Raw genomic sequence first — 13,380 nt, 5'->3', positions numbered from 1 at the left:
GTAGATGCCACTGCAGGCCACAAAATGCTAACATTCATGGATGCCTCCAGCGGATTCAATCAGATAAAAATGCACCCTACAGATCAGGAAAGCACAACTTTCATCACTGAAAGAGGTATATATTGCTATACTGCTATGCCCTTTGGATTAAAAAATGCTGGTGCAACCTACCAAAGGCTAGTCAACATGATGTTCAAAGACCAGATAGGAGACACCATGGAAGTCTATATAGATGACATGGTAGTGAAGTAAAAAAAGGCAGAAGACCACGTCAAAGACCTGGAAGTAGCCTTGCAAATACTAGAGAAATTCAATATAAAGCTCAACCCACAAAAATGCCACTTCGGAGTCTCAGCAGGCAAGTTCCTGGGCTATATGGTGACAAAAAGAGGAATAGAAGCCAGCCCTGAACAGATCAAAGCTATTCTAGAGCTAGAACCACCAAAGACGGTCAAAGACATACAAAAGCTAACTGGAAGAATAGCGGCCCTGAACAGATTCATTTCAAGATCATCAGAGAGGTGCAAATCATTCTACAACCCGCTAAGAAAGAACAAGGACTTTTCATGGACCCCCGATCATCAAAGCCGCCTTTGAAGACCTAAAGATATATCTATCCTCTCCTCCCTTCTTTGGCAAAACCAGTCAAATATGAACCCCGATAGTATACCTGTCATCCACAGCTAACTATTGTCGGTGCGGTCTTGGTCAAAGAAGCAGACGGACAACAGCACTCAGTCTATTATGTAAGTAAGAGCCTACTAGACGCAGAGATCAGGTATGGCCTGCTTGAAAAATATGTTTGTACTTTGAAAGCCACCCTATAATAGTCAGAACCAATCTTCCTATCAAGTCTGTACTTAGAAAGCCATAATTGTCCAGGACGAATGTGCAAATGGTCGACCCAGTGAGCACATACAATATAACATTTGAACCAAGGACAACAATTAAGTCACAAGCATTAGCAGACTTTGTGGCTGATTTTAGTCCGACCCTAGAACCCGACCTAATAAAAGAAGTAAATAAACCGACGGCGACCAAACGGACCTAGAATGGACCCTATTCGTCGACGGTGCGACCAACATGAGGGGCACAAGCCGGGGGTAGTACTAAAATCGCCACGGGGGATAAGATAGTATAGGCTATAAGCTGTGCATTTGAGGCTACCAACAATGAGGCAGAGTATGAAGCCCTAATAGCTGGATTAAAGGTGTGTATTGACCTTGGTGTACAAAACCTAAAAGGTACGTACTGATTCCCTTCTCATCTCCAACCAAGTAAATGGGATATATACTGCAAAAGACCCCAAAATGATGCTTTATCTAGATGATGTTCAAATTTTAAAAGGAAAATTTCGAAGTTTCAATGTTGACCAAATTCCCAGGGACTTGAATACCCAGGCCGATGCTCTAGCCGGCCTAGGATCTAACTTCAGTCCCCTAGACTTCGACAAAATACCCATCGTACATTTACTAGAACCTACAATAGATAAACAAGATGAAAGTTTCCCAATTTATATTGCCAATTCTTGGACAAAACCCTACTATGACTGGCTACAACAAGGACTCCTTCTCCTAAATAACCAAGATGCCAGAGCACTAAAAATAAAAGCTGCTTCGTACACTATTATTGACAACGTGCTTTTTAAGAAATCGCAGGCTGGGCCGTATCTCAGATGCCTGGAACCACAAGAAGCTGATTAGATATTATCAGAAATCCATGAAGGATACTGTGGAAATCATAAAGGTGGAAGAAGCCTGGCAAGCAAAGTACTCAGAACAGGTTATTATTGGCCCACCTTGAGAGCCGATTGCCTGGAATTCAGCTCTAAATGTAAAGCTTGTCAGATTCATGGACCATATATCCATCAGCCATCTGAAGAACTACATTCCATATCCGCGCCCTGGCCATTTATGAAATGGGGCATGGACATAGTAGGGAAACTACCTCAAGCACCCGGACAAAAAGTTTTCATGCTAGCAATGACTGACTACTTTTCCAAGTGGATAGAAGCTGATTCATACAGGCAAGTCAAGGAGAAGGATGTCATAGCATTCATCAAACACAACATCATATATAGATATGGCATCCCCTCTGAAATAGTATGCGACAATGGCACGCAATTTGTGGGAAAAAGAACAGCCGCCTTCCGTGCTCAATGGAACATCAATCTGGTAACATCCACACCAGGATATCCAAAAGCCAACGGTCAGGCAGAATCCAGTAATAAGGTGGTAATCAGCTGCATAAAGAAGAAACTGGAAAGAAGAAAAGGCAGATGGGTCAAGAACTCCCCCGGTCCTCGGGGTGACGAGTAACCACGCCTAAAAATTCCACAAGCCAAACCCCTTACTCCTTGGTCTATGGATGTGAAGCAGTAATCCCGGCTGAGGTAAAAATTCCATCAGCCAGATGCAGCATGAACACAATAACCAGCAATATACCTCTAATGGAGGACAGCCTGGACTTAACAGAAGAACTAAGAGATGCGGCCAAGATCGATTAGCAAAGATATCAAAGAAAGCGTTGCGAAAAGCTACAACAAGACTGTCAAAGCCAGGGTATTCAGGGTAGGAGACCTTGTCCTCAGGAAAGTCTTCCAAAACACAAAAGAAAAGAATGCTGGCAAATTGGCCCCAACCTGGGAAGGTCCCTACCTGATTGACTCAATAGTCGGCCAAAGAGCTTATAGACTACAAACCCTGGACGGCGAAATGATCCCAAGAGCTTGGAATATTACACATTTAAAACTATTTCACATATAAAATATATCTCTCAATCCAGGTATAATTTTTCACCTTAAACATTTCTTGCCTGGCTTGATATGAAACTACATGTATGATACTTCCTCCATTTCCATAAGATCTACCCATTTTCCATATTGGGCCAACCCACTATGATCTACCCATTTGCTTTATTTCTATTTTTGGGTATAGCAAATGACCAAACAATCCTTATTAACAATGCATATTTACAAAATATGCCATCACTTAACCCATCTAATTTCCACCTAATCTCTATTAACTTACCTAATTTCCACCTAATTACTCCCTCCCTTTTTATCATTTCCCACGGAATATTGATATACCCCCCCCCCTAACACATTCAATTTTCCAACTGTCTTCTCCCTCTCATAAATCCTCTCTAGAATTTTCCCAAAAACCCTAGATCTACTCCTCTCAACCCCCCATTTTCATTCCGCCGTTGCTCATTCCTCTTCGTCTCTACCTTTCTCTAGATCTCGTCCTCTCTACCTCTCTCTAGATCTCCTCCTTCTTCATATCTCTTCCAAATATTCCCAAAAAAACCCTAGATCTATTCCTCTTCCTGCTTATATGTCTTCAAAAAAGCACAAAAAAGTTCCCAAATCTCAGACTTCCTACCATGAATCTCTAAATCATTGTTTATATTTACCAGGAATTGGTCATGTTGCCCCTGATACATACTCGGGTTATGGTTCCCTACTTAATTCCGATGTTGAAGATGACACAGAGGTTACATCCGCGTATAACGCGAATGAAAATACTTTTGTTCCTGATTCATTGATTGAGGATGTCCCATATTTTGATGAGAAACCTGGTAAGATTGTTGATGATGGTACTGCATGTGTTGATCGAAACTCGCTTTTTCTGGAAATGGAAAGATCTGGTTCTTATTCACCTACATCTATGAGATTCCATAAGTTCTGCGATAAGTTTTTACAGAAGAAGCGTAAAAAGGATGAAACTGCATGTAAATCTTTGCTTTTGACGGTTTATTTATTTTTTTTGTTTATATTTGCAGCTAAATCATGGTGTTTAATGCTTTTTTTTGTTTATCTTTGCAGCTATGGCTTATATTAATCGAAACAATGTGAATGAGAAGAAGGAAGTTTCTGGGGGAAGTTTAAATTCCGTGGATTTGTCGCCAAAATCAAAGAAATTCAAGATATTTTGTGACAAGTACTTAGAAAAGGGGAAAAATTGCTAAAAAAGGGAGGTTCATTTCTACTACTTCTACTTTTATTCTTTATAAACGCGTTTTTTTAGTTGTTTTGTTTTCTTTGTTGATGAGTTTGTTCTGATATGGTGTTCTGATGGGTTAGTTTGATGGTTAGATTTGATGATTTGGTTGGTATGTTTGTTCTGATACTTTGTTCTGATAGGGTTTTCTGATGTTTGTTCTGAGGTGATGGTAATTGGACTGTTCTAGTGGCTTAGTTGTTTTCTTTAGGTTTGGATACCTTCTGTGGGTGTTTGGGGTGCTCTGATGGGTTAGTTTGATGGTTAGATTTGATGATTTGTTTCTGATGTTTGTTCTGATACTTTGTTCAGATATGGTTTTCTGATGTTTGTTCTTCTGAGGTGTTGGTAATTGGACTTTTCTAGTGGGTTTGTTTTGATGTTGGTTCTGAGGTGTTGGTAATTGGACTGTTGGTAACATGGCTTAGCTGTTTTTTTTAGGGCTTGGATACCTTCTGTGGGTGTTGGTGGGTGTTCTGATGGGTTTGTTTTGATGATTTCTGCTGGTTTGTTCTGATGTTTGTTCTGAGGTGTTGGTAATTGGACTGTTGGTAACATGGCTTAGCTGTTTTTTTTAGGGCTTGGATACCTTCTGTGGGTGTTGGTGGGTGTTCTGATGGGTTTGTTTTGATGAGTTATTTGGTTTGTTCTGATGTTTGTTCTGAGGTGTTGGTAATTGGACTGTTGGTAACATGGCTTAGCTGTTTTTTTTAGGGCTTGGATACCTTCTGTGGGTGTTGGTGGGTGTTCTGATGGGTTTGTTTTGATGATTTCTGCTGGTTTGTTCTGATGTTTGTTCTGAGGTGTTGGTAATTGGACTGTTGGTAACATGGCTTAGCTGTTTTTTTTAGGGCTTGGATACCTTCTGTGGGTGTTGGTGGGTGTTACGATGGGTTTGTTTTGATGATTTCTGCTGGTTTGTTCTGATGTTTGTTCTGAGGTGTTGGTAATTGGACTGTTGGTAACATGGCTTAGCTGTTTTTTTTAGGTCTTGGATACCTTCTGTGGGTGTTGGTGGGTGTTCTGATGGGTTTGTTTTGATGATTTCTGCTGGTTTGTTCTGATGTTTGTTCTGAGGTGTTGGTAATTGGACTGTTGGTAACATTACTTCCTCCATTTCCATATGATGTACCCATACCTCAGTGAAGGTCAATACTAGACTGAGAGGTAAATGTTTGTTACTCCTTCACTCATCATATGACCCTAAAGTAAGGGCTCCATGTTTGTTGCTACTAATGTCACCATTAGATGTAGCCATGTTGAGTTACCCTTATTATTAGGTTGACCCATATTTGCTGCCACCAAGAGGCAATACATGTTGAGTTACTCTGTTTTTTTTAATTCTTGAGGTTCCATGTCTTGTTTCTTCTTGATGAGGCACTTATGTGTGGTCAGTTACTCAATGACGAAAATGTGCTTGCTGAGAGTAACAAGGAATTAATCACTGAACTTAAAATGTCATTAACTTGCCATTACAAACTGAATTGCTTACATAGTTCATATGTCACCAAAATGGAGTCTTACAAAGTTCAGTAACATTAATTAAAAACATGTACATACTGATGTTTGAATGATAAACTGTCATGCCTAAAACAGTTTTGAAAACAGTTTCTCATTCAAACAACAACCAACCATGGTTGTTCAAAAGAGGACTTGGATGCCTAGATCTAACATTAATTAAAAACATGTAGATACTGATGTTTGATTGATAAACTGTCATGCCTAAAACAGTTTTCATGACAGTTTCTCATTCAAACAACCAACAACCATGGTTGTTCAAAAGGGGACTTGGATGCCTAGATCTAACATTAATTGATCTAAATCACTCATCAGTCCACAAGTTATTAAAAACTGAATGCATTCCTTGACCAAATCTTCATTAACTGTTAAGTCTCTTGGTAGTGTTCCTTGCCTTCTTTGTGCAGCCTTTGCAAGATGTGGTAGTGGGTAGTTATTGTGGCCTCTCTTTTGCATAATTTCCACCATACAAGCTTGTAAACTTAGAAAAACATTGTCTATTGTTTCAGCTGTCTCTGCTTCATATGCTTCAGTTACATTTTGCACCAACTGTTCAACTGTCTTTGCTGGGTTTTCATCTTGAATAGACTGAATTGATCTAAAGAAACCTAGATCTAAAATGTTCAAGTCAGGTGAGTTTGCTGGTTGTTGTGTTAACTTGATGTTAAATCCATCTGAATTGGCTGCCTCAATGAAATCTTTGTCTTTACCACTTATATGAGGCTTAGCATTATCCTGTTGAATAGTTATATTCTTTGATGCAGATGCTGGCCATTTTTCTTTAATGGTTGGTATCACTAAGTTGATCAATGCTTCTTTTGTGACTGCCTTTGTGATAGATTCAACTGGTTTTGTGACTATTGTACCAGCTACTCTATTCTTACTTTTTCTTTTTGCTGGTTCTTGGTAAGTAAATGGCCATATACCAACCTTTCCATCAAACAAAACTTCTCCATTTTCTTTGTATGTTGGCCTTGAAACTGCTGCTAAGAACATGATTTTTGTTATGTATCTCTTGCTTTTACAACTTCTATAAGGAAGAGCTTCATTGCTGCCAATGTAGTATCTACACTTTGGATTGGTCATATAAAACCATTTTTCATCAATGTGAATGATTAAACCCATATCCTTGAACATTACACACCTCAATAGCCTATCAAAGACTAATTTTCCCATTACAAAATGTAACCTTAGGTGTTTGTGGTCTTCACTTAAAGCTGGATGTATTGAACTTGTGTGAGACTTAATAAGTCCTTGTTTTACCCATCTATGGCAGGTAGATGGTGCATGCCCTATAGCCTTGCCCAACCTTTTCAGTGTTGTTCTCTTTGACACATCAAGTGCCCTTATGGCCTCTAATGGACAAGGTATCCTTTCTTTCCCCTTCTTTCCCTTGATCTTACTCCTCACATTAATAGGAACTTCATGTATCCTCTGTTGTTTTGCTGCTGTCCATATACTGAAAATGGATTTCCTTGTGACATTGAACATGCTTGCCACTTCATTCATCTTCCCATGTGCAGGTTTCCCGTTTTTGCAGCTCTCAAGCAGCAAGCATGCCACCCTATGCCTCTCATCATTTGTTAGATTAGGTTTTTTCATGATGAAAATAGCTGAAACTGTAATTTTAGTGAAGAAGTAATTGTAATTATTGAAAGTTGAAGTGTAATTTTTTGTTGTTTTAGTTGGAAATGTAAGCTGAACTAATCAGGACATTTGCTGCAGTTTATGTACTCTAATGTCTCTGACTTGATGTTTTTTGGTGGGAGATTCAAAATTTCATGAAAATATCTTTTCCCACCCAATTTCCCTCCAACTTGTTTTCCCCCTTTTTTTTCATCAACAGGTAACATTGAAATTGGTGGGAAGATTAAGCTTGACCCCACTTCTTAAACACAGCCACTTTATTTTCTAATTAAACACAAATAATGCAACTAATTGTCTTTCCTTGGTTGTTGAGCCAAAAGCAAATGGGTAGATCAAATAAAAATGGAGGAAGTACTTGCCATTATATGAATAAATGCCGTATATGATTTCTTCAAATTATGTGCCCAAAAACATATCCATGTTCTCATATGCACTTTTACCAAGTAGAATCTTCAATACTTGTTTTACATATTGCATTTTATCTAAAACAAATCCTAAAGATTGGGGGCCACCCCCACCAAATATCCAATTGATATCCAAATTTCAGTTGCAAAACAGGCCTTTAAATACTGAGCTCCACTTAACATACAAATCTGGAAAACTCCTTCCTGACTTGTATAACATAAATGGGTCATAAGCCCTCCAGACAGGCAGGGGACGTAAGCCCTCCAGACAGGCAACAACCCCACCCATAACAAACAAAAAAATATTAAACTGGCCAGATCCAGCACAAAAACTGGCCCAATCCAGTCAGATCCAGCGCACATCCGACATTACAAAAATAACTTGTCAAAACACAAAAAGAAACAAACAAAGACCAAATATTTATTCATCCAAAATAGTCGGCCCTACCACACACCTAATAATCATCCATTCCAGGGACATCCACCCTGGATGGGCCAAAAAATCCCTAAATATTCATTCCAGGGACATTCCCCCTGGATAGACCAAAAGCTAAAAGAAAAATCTAAGTTATTTTTGAGCCAGTAACCGACTCACAACCATCCACCATTTCCTGGTCGTCAGATTTTGCCTTGGAAGGAGGAGAATCCACTTCTTCTTCTTGACCCATATTGGCCAAATCAGGATACTGAGCGTCCAATGCTGTCCCATCCCGGTCCGGATCCCAATTAGCCCGGTCAGATTCCGGATCCCTCATAGCATCAACCCGGCCTTTCTGAAGAAGTGCGAAAAGATCACCAGCCCGCGCCTTCACTAATTCCTTTTCAAAGCAGCAAGCTCCTCATTTTTTCTCAATCGATCTTGCATTGCCTGCTTCTCAGCCTCCAACTCTTGCCTGACAACATTCTCAGCATTTTTTGCGGCCACCTCACAAACTATAGCAGCCCTAGTTGCCTCTCTAGCTGTCCCCAGCTGGGATTGAAGTACTACCTCATTACTCCTGGATGTATGCAGGTCACGGTTAAGGTTATCCAGTTTTTCCTCCAAACTAGTAACCTTGGCCTGGACATCCCTGAGCTGAGAAGCAGTAGCCAACCCGGCATCCAATCCCTACATATATATAAAATCAATCAGCCAAGTACAAGGCAAAACAAAAAGCACATGAACAATTAAAAATATCCCTTTACAACTAACCTCCTTAGCCTGGGAAGCAAGCTCAGCAGCCTTTGTTACAAGAGAAGTCAGAATAGAAACCACTCTGGTAGACGACTCAAGAGTACTTGCAGACAAGAGCTGGCCGTTCATTTTTGCAGAAAACTCATTTATCTGTGCCCGGGCATCATCCATGTCATCAATCCTAGCAGGCACTTGCCTTATACTCCTGATTGGCTGAGCCTGGATAGGCTCTTTCTCTCCCTCCTCCTCTTCAAGGATAACATCTTCCCTCTTCCTTTTTGGAGCCTGGACGACCTCTGGTGACACTAGCCTGGGTGGATCTTGAGAAGGCTGGACATCAGAAACCAGAATATCAAGCGTTTTGTCACTCCCACTAGCCTCCTGGCTCTTGGACTGTTCAGCAATCCTAGCCACCCCAGCCTTCAAATCCTTTGCAGAAAAGCTGGCCAACCTAGCAGAAGACCTAAATACTGAATACATAAAGAATATACGTAAGTATTAGATGAGAAATGACAAGAAGATAACAGTTAAACATAAAGACATATAGAAGACGTACAGGAAAGAGCAGTAGAGCTAGGCTTGCCTTTGGGTACTTTGACCCCAGTCAGCTTGGTCTTCATATACCGGGGCAATAATTCCCTGCCCAAACTAGCTGGCCAGGTCCTCTCTTCCTCAGGAATAGCAAGGAAAGCCTCTATCCTGGAAACAGCTTCCTCGTCAAGAGGATCAAAGCTCCAATCAGGAGCTGCAAAAACCGTCAAAATTACACAGGTGAAAATCAAAATCTATTAATTTCATGTAATATATATTGCAAAATAAGAGTACAGGGAACCTACCACTCTCCAAGGGAGGATATCTCAGATAATCAAAGCCTGATCCCAGAGTCTCAGTCCGGATAAACAGGAAAGTATTTGCCCAACTTTTATCGTCTCCAGAGTCCAGGTTAGTAATTAATGGAGACATTTTCGACTTGATTCTCAAATTAAAACGACCATTAACTGGATTTTTCATATGATAAATTGCCTTGATATCGTTAAGGGTAATTGTGAGATTGTGCTTAGCACACAAATTTTCAACAGAATGGATAAGTTTCCAAACCATTGGCATAATCTGAAAAGGTGATACTTCCATTGCACGAATGGTATCAATCATTAAAGGGGTAAAAGGTAACTTACAGCCTGCTTTGAACGCCCATTCAAAAATACAAAACCAACCAGGTGACACCCAGTTAGCTCTGACTGACAAGATTCAGGGATCCATACCTCAGTCGACTCAGGAATTATTTTCTTCTCCCTTAATATCTTGTCATAATTTGTTTTCAATAAGTTCTCTTCAGGAAAGTAAGGATCCAAAGATTGAAGGGCAGTGAATACAGAATCCTGGTACTTAAAAGCCACAGCACGAGCAGGAGGATCAATTTCCATCACCTCTTCCTCCTGGCCATCTGTGGGTTCAGCTCGGCAGCAAAGAATCGAGATGCAAAGCGGTTTTTTCGGGATACGGGACGTTTTTTGGCTCCCATATCTTTTATTGTTTGATTTATTGTGATGAAGTTAAATAATCGAAAAAGTATAAACTAGCAGAACAAGACTCCTGGGAAATAGGGGAGAATTTCAGAAGAAAATTTAGCAAAGAAAGTGGAGGAAATTTGGTGAAGAATAATCTCGCCCCAAATACCGTATTTATAGAAGATGTATAACGGTATGGAAACCCTAGAAATTGCAAAACTGTCACCATGACATCACTTAGCCGTTGCAGTGTTCAACGGTAACTAGGAGTCTAAGAGTCACTGAATAAATATGATTCTTCTTATTGTTTAACCCGGTAAATATGACATCTCACCCCTGGCCAGATCCAGCATGGATAAAATGTCAAGGGGCAATTGTTAGGCCCAGTTTAGCCTGGTCTGACTCCAACCTGGCCCGACCTTATTAGTCCGATTGAAGTAACCTGAGACCGGACAAGTCTAACTACTGTTCAACGATTAAACAATATTATAGTAAGAAGGCTACCAAATCCTGGAAGAGAAGCCTGATGGTAAGTACAGAATAACCTGGCAGATCATTAAAACATGCTGGATTGAGAAGGATAAACAAGAAATGCAATTGTTGGATATAAATAATCGTGTCCTATACTTAAGGAAGACCAAGTCCAACCAAAAGATCCTATCATCTATGAATCAAGACGGAAAGGAGAGAAAGGGCTGAAGATTCGTTAAAAGAAGAATAAGTCAAGCGGATTAATAGGGAACATACCCTATTAATCCGGCAACAACTCCTACATTTGGGGAGGTGGTTGATCATTGTAACGTTGATCATTGTAACGTTGAGAATAGCAATGAGAACTATATATAGCTTTTGTAAATAGACAATGAGGATCAATTGAGGACTCTTTAAATTTTCTACACTTTTTCTATCTGTCATTACTCTAAAAATATCCGATCATATATACTAATCTGTACTCAGTTCTTCCATACAATATAAACAATATTCTCTATACTTAAGTCTTTTTCTTATCTCTTAATCTTTACCAAATATATAGAACTAGATACCCGAATTACTTCCTAATCAGGCCGGATCCGTTCAGGAAAATCCTGCTAAAACACCTGCAATAGAGAATAAGCATCCTTTAATCTCCTCATCAGTCACATCTACAAGTAGAAGATTATTATGGGCCAAAGTCACCAGATTTTCTGCTCTAACAGTAGGCACATGGACATCAACATTTGAATGACAAGTACCCAGTAAGGACTTATTATAATTTAAGAAGGCAACTTCAATGTCCTTAGGATTATGATAAAGAATTCCATCATCCCCTTTAATGCACATAACTCTATTATGGATTTGCCTTGATCTAATGTGGTTATGAAAAAATCTTGTATTGTCATCACCATTACTTAACCAATCAACCTTAGCCTTCTGACTCAAAAAACTATGCTGGATTTTGCTCAAATGCCTATAGGAGTCAGGAGCTTCCTTTTCAGCAAAACTGATACTCTCATCTGTAGGATTAGCATTCAACTGGATTTGAAGACTTTCCCACAGAGCCTTAGAAACTCCCACAGATTTATCAACATCTGAGAATTTGCTTCTATTCAACTCTCTCAAGTTTTGCTTAAGGTTCCTAAGTTTAAGAACAAGTTGATACATGAAAGTCCCTCTGACAGGACAAGTCCAGGCCTGCTACACTCCAGAATGAAAATCATCATCTAAGTTCCACATATTATGATATCTGAATTGCCCCTTAGGTCTAATCCTCACCTGTCTTCTAAATCAAACACAAGGATTGTGATCAAACAAACCTTCAGGTAAGAAATGAGGAAAAGAATTAGGGTACAAGTCCATCTAATATGAATTAATAAGGAATCTATCAATACTTGAAAAAGCCCTAGACTGAGGCTCATTCTTGTTGTTTCAAGTATAAAAAGCTCCTTGAGCCTTAATATCAGTGAGTCCACAATACTGAACACAAGCTCTAAATTCAGCAATTTCAGACCAAGTGACCTCCCTACCAATTCTTTCATTATAGTGGAGAACATTATTAAAGTCACCATAGACCCCCCAAGGTTTATGATAATTGTCCTTGATAAATTTCATGTGAGCCCACAGATCAGATCTCTCACTATCCTCATTGAAACCATAAACTACAAAGAAGAAAAACTCATCACTAGTAGCTTTCTCAGTAACCATAGTAGTTATAATTTGAGAATTCATATGAAGAGTTGTAACAGTAAACAATTGAGGAATCCAGATAATCCATACTCTACCTCCATGAAGGTATAAATTATTATTAATCCCTTCCCAATGAGATCCTAAATTATTCCGAATACTATCAAAGTCTTGTAGTTTAACCTTAGTTTCTACTAAGCCATAGAGACCAATATTATTTTGATGCAAGAATTTCTTGACATCTAATTGTTTATTAATCCCATTTATTCTCCTTACCTTCCAACTACCTAGACTATCCATTACTGGATACCTCGGGTAAATCCACCAGACTCCCATTCAATTGTATTGATTTTGTTAGACTCAAAGCTTCTGCATAAGACTTAGTAGAAGAAACATCAGTCCTTGAGGCATTATGTTCCTGTCTTATAACTTGTTGAATAACTGGTACAAGAGAGATGACATGAAAAGAATCATGATAGGTAACCCCTGCAAAAGGTGGATCAGGTGGAGCTACAGGGCCAGGCATGACTCCAGGTTTCTGCACTGGTCTCCAAACCTTAACTGGAGGTTTAGGGCCTGGTGCAGCAGTTTTTGGAACTGGAACAGGCACTGATTTCTTCTTACACATCTCTGTAGTATGACCAATACCCCTGTAGCTACCACACACAGTAGGTTTCCATTCATATTCAACCAAAATGCTAACTTCAGCTCCCTTCTCATCCTTAAAATAAAGTTTATCAGGAAAATCTTGGCCTATTTCACCTCCACCAATAATCGAGCATACCCTAATTGTGTCTTATCTTCTATTGTTGCATCCCTTCTGACAAACTTACCCAGAAGACCAGCCAATTTCTCAAGACAAACCTTACTCCAAAACTTAAAAGGTAGACCACAAAGTCTGAGCCAAATAGGAACAGCTTTGACTCTCCCCTTCATTAAACTACAGGTTTCAGTCCAAGGTTTCACAA

General features: G+C 39.5%; 3 protein-coding genes across 3 annotated transcripts; 1 reads left to right on the top strand and 2 right to left on the bottom strand.

Moving 5' to 3' along the window:
* Positions 1-3,169: 3,169 nt before the first annotated feature.
* On the top strand, positions 3,170-4,129 carry LOC141626980 (uncharacterized). Its single transcript, XM_074440520.1, has 2 exons — positions 3,170-3,732; positions 3,827-4,129. The coding sequence occupies exons 1-2, from the start codon at positions 3,336-3,338 to the stop codon at positions 3,967-3,969; spliced, it is 540 nt and encodes a 179-aa protein (XP_074296621.1). The 5' UTR covers positions 3,170-3,335; the 3' UTR covers positions 3,970-4,129.
* Positions 4,130-5,777: 1,648 nt separating this feature from the next.
* LOC141632765 (uncharacterized) lies at positions 5,778-8,915 on the bottom strand. Its single transcript, XM_074445279.1, has 3 exons — positions 8,763-8,915; positions 8,567-8,678; positions 5,778-7,138 (listed from the first exon to the last, which is right to left on the bottom strand). The coding sequence occupies exons 1-3, from the start codon at positions 8,913-8,915 to the stop codon at positions 5,778-5,780; spliced, it is 1,626 nt and encodes a 541-aa protein (XP_074301380.1).
* A 2,411-nt stretch (positions 8,916-11,326) lies between these two features.
* On the bottom strand, positions 11,327-12,433 carry LOC141632764 (uncharacterized). Its single transcript, XM_074445278.1, has 3 exons — positions 12,207-12,433; positions 12,046-12,088; positions 11,327-11,926 (listed from the first exon to the last, which is right to left on the bottom strand). Exons 1-3 carry the CDS (start codon positions 12,431-12,433, stop codon positions 11,327-11,329), a joined length of 870 nt encoding a protein of 289 aa, XP_074301379.1.
* Between the last annotated feature and the right edge of the window lie 947 nt (positions 12,434-13,380).

This window comes from Silene latifolia, chromosome Y (assembly GCF_048544455.1).
Source record: "Silene latifolia isolate original U9 population chromosome Y, ASM4854445v1, whole genome shotgun sequence".
Classification (NCBI taxonomy): domain Eukaryota; kingdom Viridiplantae; phylum Streptophyta; class Magnoliopsida; order Caryophyllales; family Caryophyllaceae; genus Silene; species Silene latifolia.
This window is presented reverse-complemented; position numbering and strand designations above follow the sequence as displayed.